The following is a 5,991-nucleotide window of genomic DNA, read 5'->3' as shown; positions in this document are numbered from 1 at the left end:
AGTCCTCCTTTAAAACAACCAACTCAAGCAAACATTGAAGAGGCGGTGGGGGTGGGGGTGGGCCGTGGGGAGTGGGGACGAAGAGGTTGAGAAAAACGTGTACCAAGATCACTCTTACAATCGATTCGACTCTCAGATTTGGTTCAAACAAAAAGACATCTTAACGTTCGATCCAATCTCCAGTTTGCGTGTTTGCAGTTGTGGACCCAGGCAAGCGCCCTGTCCACTTGATTTGTCACTCAAGTCGCTAAAATGTTTGTTGACGCCGGTTCCTCTCCGGTTTCTAGAACTTTCTCTCAGCTCGAAACTACTGCTGCTAATGTTCCAGTCAAACTGTGTTTGTCCTGGAGGAAACGCTGTGAGTGAAAGTCGTCCATAGGCCGTGTGCACTAGACACCCTGCCATCAAGTAGAAACTGTCGATCCGTGGTATCTCTTTAGTGCGTTTTACGCCTTGATCCTGAACCACACACTCTGTCTTTCTGTCTTTCTGTCTTTCTGTGTTTTCTTCCGTCTGCTTTTCCATTGTGTCTGTTTGCCAGCATTACTTCCCCCCCTCCTCCGACCACCTCTTTCTCTCCCCTCCTCTCTCTCTCTCTCTCTCTCTCTCTCTCTCTCTCTCTCTCTCTCTCTCTCTCTCTCTCTCTCTCTCGCTCTGTATTACGACATTGTCTTCAGTTTATCAAAGGCGTTGTATAAAGCTTCAAACTAGAACTTAACAGTGAGAAGTCAAGACGTGCGAAGATTAAGACTGCCTTCTAACTATCTTTAGAACGCCACAGCCGGGAACCAAACGTCTTAGAGAAAACAGGACAGGTCCGGGTGCAGCTCCAGGGCCTCAGTGAGGAACTTGTCCAGGGTCCATCTCATGTCGGGGTCCGGAAGAAGAAGGTTCCTCAACAAGGCAGCGTACTGTGGGGGAATGTTGTCTAGGTGATCCAAAGGCTTGTTCTTGACTGGACACAGACCAGACAGTACCTGCCACATGCTGACAGCCAGGCTGTAGGTGTCCAGTTGGAATGGACAGAGCTGACCATCCTCCTTGTCCGCCTCGGGTCCCCGGAAACCAGGTGCAGCTGTCCACGTGTCCACCTTGTCACATCCCTCAAAGAGTAGACGCGCAGCGCCAAAGTCAGAGATGAAGGCGACGTCACGGGTACTGAGGAGGATGTTCTCTGGCCTCAAGTTCTGATGATAAATATTTTTCTTGTGAAGGCTTCGGAGAGACACCGCCGCCTAGGGGAGGCAAAGGAAAGGGAGATTTTGTTAGTGTTTGATTTTCATTTTCTAATGAGTAATATCCGTATCTAACACCGGGAAATCATGTAAGAGACGAGAAGTTACAATTGATCGATACAAATAAATAGACCGGTAAATATAGGTAGACAGGGACGTTAAGATCTTGAGAAATAAGACTCATGCTAAAATGCCTTTTGATGAAGAAAATCTTTTTATTTTTATTATTGGACACTTTTAACTTCTAAATTGAATCAAACAAATTATAACAATATCCATGATGACATTTGAACTCGCTGCTAAAACTTGAAACTTCAAGGCATTATGACCTCTAGAGAAAGAGAGGTAGAGAGAGAAACAGAGAGAGAGAAACACAGAGAGAGAGAGAGAGAGAGAGAGAGAGAGAGAGAGAAGAGAGGGAGAGAAAGAGAGAGAACGAGAGAGAGACAGACAGAGAGAGAGAGAGAGAGAGAGCAAGAGAGAGAATTATGAGAAGGACAAGTACTTGCTGACAACCCTTTTGTCTCTAGAGAGGGGGGGGGGGGGGGTGAGTAAGATAATAGGACACTTTATGACATAATTGACGAAGTAAAACTTTTAAAAAGAGCAGGGGCTAAAAATGGCACACTACAACAACCAATAGAGAAAAGGATAGAAGGAGACAGAGAGACAGAGACAAAGAGACAGAGACAGAGACAGAGACAGAGGAGACAGAACGAGTGAGAGAGAAAAAGAGAGAAAAGGAGAGAAAGAGGAGAGAAAAGAGAGAAAAAAAAAGAGTGAGAGAGAGAGAGAGAGAGAGAGAGAGAGAGAGAGAGAGAGAGAGAGAGAAAGAGAGAGAGAGAGGGTGTGTTTGTGTTTGTGTTTGTGTATTTGTGTGTGTGTGAGAGAGAGAGAGAGAGAATGAGAGAGAGAGAGAGAGATAGAGACAGACAGACAGACAGACAGACAGACAGACAGACAGACAGACAGACAGACAGACAGACAGACAGACAGACAGACAGACAGACAGACAGACAGACAGACAGACAGACAGAAGGAGACAGAGACAGACAGACAGACAGACAGACAGAGAGAAATTTATAGTAATAAATAGTATAATGAAGGTTTTTATATAGCGCCTAATCAAGACAAGATTACCGCTGTACAATGCAGAATTATCATTTCACTAACAATTTAAGAGAAAGAAAATGGACATTGTGAAACCATTAAAAAACACACACATACGCATATAAACACACAAAACTCCCCGACACACACAAATTTTATCGCAGTCAACATTTACAGGCACAAGATAGTACTGAAAACTGAACAAATGTGTCTTTAGACCATTTAAAAACTCTCTATTGGCATATGAATTTCATTTAGGAGGGAAATCCAAATGTTAGAGGCATAAAAAGAAACAGCTCTTCCTCCCAAATTGTCAGAAAAAATGCAAGAGAGAGAGAGAGAGAGAGAGAGAGAGAGAGAGAGAGAAAGAGAGGGAGAGAGAGAGAAAGAGAGGGAGAGAGAGAGAGAGAGAGAGAGAGAAAGAGAGAGTGTGTTGGAGAGAGAGAGAGAGAGAAATGGAGAGAAAGAGATGGAAGAAGAGTAATCTTGCCCATTTGGACTGTATCCAAACTTTCTAAAACACTTAATGAATGTTTGTTTTTCTCTGTTATAAAACTTTTTTTTTGGGACTGATGTCATTTGTGAAATATAAAACAGTACATGTTGTCTGACAGGTGTGTACTGTCCTGATGTTTGTCATTATTAAGATGAAAGACGTGTGTGTGTGTACAGGTAGAAATATTAATAAACTGATAGAATTTGAGACTCATTAGTTATTAACTAATGTCACTTTCACGTTTCTCCATAGCCTTAATTGTAACAGTGAATCAAAAAGAGTTACGATATAGAAACAATATACATTGAAGTAACAAATATAATTTTCAAAAATTCAGTAGAGGTTTTACGGCGCTCGCAACTGCATAATGTCATATGAGCGCCAGATGATTAGAGGTGTTACAAGAGAGTAACAAACATAAAAAAGAAGAAGGAAAGAAGAAGCATAATAAGAATAAGAATAATAATATGAATGCACTCACCCTGACAAACACTTTCATCCAGTTGTCGTGGCTGAGTTTCCCTGTCCGCGAGAGCAGGTCTCTCTTATCGTAGAACGGCATGATGAGATAGCCGGTGGGACCACAGAAGACGGGACGAGACAACAAAGTCACAACTCCACGTATGTCAGAAGCCAGTTTCATCAGCCACATCTCACGGCTGAAGCGATCTCTATCCTCATCAGAGAGAAGAGGCATCTGTTTGACAGCGAATTTCTTGTCAGGGATGATTTTGCTCCTCGCCAAGAGAATCTTGCTACGTTGTCCTTGGTGCAAGACGGACGAGTACTGCATGCGGTGGTAGTGGAAGACATCTACCTCTTTAGGCAGCTGGATGACACAAATCTGCTCCACAGAACTCATGGTGAAATGAAGAAATACTCGGATGTGACCAAAGACTGATTGAATGTCTATGAAAAATCACCAGAACCAGAAGGGGATTCTGAAGATCGCAGTAAAAGCTGTCGTACTTTCTGAATATAGTGATGACAACGTGGATTCAATAAAACAGCAATACAATGCACTCTACACTCGACAAACGAGGGGAAAGAAATGGTACAAGACAAACGTTTTGCAAGAGTTTTTATATGATGACAAACGAAGCGTCATTTTTGGGGCGGGAATTAAACGCAAAGTTCTGATTGGTTAACAGGCCACGCTCAGCTGCCAATCTTCTTTTGTTGAAACGTCGAACTTTCCAGAAATTCAAGTAGTTCTCACGGCTCGTGGCCAGATTACAAAATCGCCGGTAGCCTCAAGGGGGTAGCGTCTGGGTGTCCAGTCATCCATTACGCCGGTGACGTAATCTTCATAGACGCTGACCACGGGTCAACCTACCGCCCCCGCTCCTACGGCGGTTTCTGGTTTGATAACAAAAGACCGAACAGTAGTCACGCGGTTGGATTACGGGCACAGTTGAACACGTGTTGAAAGGTCATGAAATTATGGAAATTTCAACGATACAACTCAGTTTGACACGAAATCTCTTTTCGAAAAAACAACGTGATGGCGTTGAAATGGCTTTTTTTTAAAAATTGTTTACATTTTTTTGGTAAGTGTTTTCGGAGACGAAAAAGTAGAGACGCATCACTCCTCGATTTCGGCGTGATTGGGGTCAGGCATCCGGTGAAAGTTTCACACTGTACAAACTAATAGTCTGTTCCTTACAACCCAGGAATCGCCGTATTGTTTTCATAGAAAATTAATCAAGGGGGTTTGTCTGAATGGGTTTTAAACACCATTTCTCTTTCTTTACCGTCACGTCAAACCCGCATCCACACATGAAAGATGGAGTCAGAACATTTTGGTAATTCTAGTCAATATTTGGATTAAAAATTCAAAACATACCTTACTGTATGTTCCCTCTCGGTCGGTATAATTATTGGCCTGTCTATGTCACGTCCCCTCTTCTTATTCCTGGATGCATCTCATTGCATTAGTGCGCTCAATGTGAGAAAATCTTTTCTATTCTTCTTCTTCTACAACTTTTTCTTCGTCATTTTCTTCTTGTTCTTGTTCTTCTTCTTCTTTTTCGCGTGTGTGGTTGGCGGGTGCTCTGGTGTGATTTACTCCTTCTTTCCTATCAAGCACCTATGATCCCTATCATTCCTCCTCCTCCTTTTTAAATAGATGTAACTCTCTTGTAACTCATCTATTTTTCATCACTTATATGACCTTATTGTTGCAACGCAACAAGTGCCGTAAAACTCTTACTTAAACTTGAAAAAACTCTGCTTCCTCTTCCTTCACTGGAGAATAAATTTGATGAATTGATTAATTATGCGCACATTTATTGACCAACTTCACCACATACCACTACTTCCGACGTATTGACTGAGATGACGCCTCGCTCCTCCCTCTGTCCCCGGTATTAACTATATAGGAAATAACAAGTGGAAGTGACTTTGAGAGGAACAGACTATGAAATGTACGGCGTGACATAGTTTTGAGGCACTGTGTCACCGACCTTGCGTCAATAATATGATGCGAAGGGGGGCCAGCTGACGAATAAAATATCTCTCACTAGTAATCTCCTGTGTTTTACGGCGCCTACAACTGCATAAAGTCATATGAGCACGCGGTATATTTCAGTTGGTATGAAAATTTGAATTTTGCCTTGGTGGCGGCGACGCCTATTCCTATCTAGAAGTTGGGGTGTTCGCCTCTCATTTAAATGCCCTGAGTTCAAATCCTGGTAGTAACGGAAACATGTCTTCTATAAAATTGTCTTCTTTCACCACCTTTACTGATCTCTAGCAATGTTCTGTCGTCTGATTTCATCCCCACTTTCTACCCTCCCCCCTCACCTCCTTTTCCCCCTCCTCTGGGCGCCTGACTCTTTCTGCATTAGTTCCTCGCAAGGTCCTGGGCTACTTCGGAAGTTTTGGTCTTGGCAGTTACATGTTGGATTGTGTGGGAAAAATCTTGCCTTGACTACTTTTTTACGGACACAGCCAAGATGTGGAAGGCTAAAGTGAAATGTATAGAGTTACCTATATGTTATCAATAGAGGAGTGTTGAGTGACATAGGACAGACTGACACGTACTCCTGACATAAAAAAGGGAGGAAATTCATCCGAACATTTCTTATGATACTTGACTCAGACCTGTGTGTACTTGCTATTTATCTCTCACTGAACAGGCTATGAACA

General features: G+C 42.7%; 1 protein-coding gene across 1 annotated transcript; it reads right to left on the bottom strand.

The window, feature by feature from the left end:
• Positions 1–662: 662 nt before the first annotated feature.
• Positions 663–4,854, bottom strand: LOC106014123 (CBL-interacting serine/threonine-protein kinase 24-like). Its single transcript, XM_013091180.2, has 2 exons — positions 3,323–4,854; positions 663–1,235 (listed from the first exon to the last, which is right to left on the bottom strand). Exons 1-2 carry the CDS (start codon positions 3,701–3,703, stop codon positions 798–800), a joined length of 819 nt encoding a protein of 272 aa, XP_012946634.1. The 5' UTR covers positions 3,704–4,854; the 3' UTR covers positions 663–797.
• Positions 4,855–5,991: the final 1,137 nt, after the last annotated feature.

Source organism: Aplysia californica, unplaced genomic scaffold (assembly GCF_000002075.1).
Source record: "Aplysia californica isolate F4 #8 unplaced genomic scaffold, AplCal3.0 scaffold02702, whole genome shotgun sequence".
NCBI lineage: Eukaryota > Metazoa > Mollusca > Gastropoda > Aplysiida > Aplysiidae > Aplysia > Aplysia californica.
Note: the sequence above shows the minus strand (reverse complement) of the source record. Positions and strands in the feature narration are given on the sequence as shown.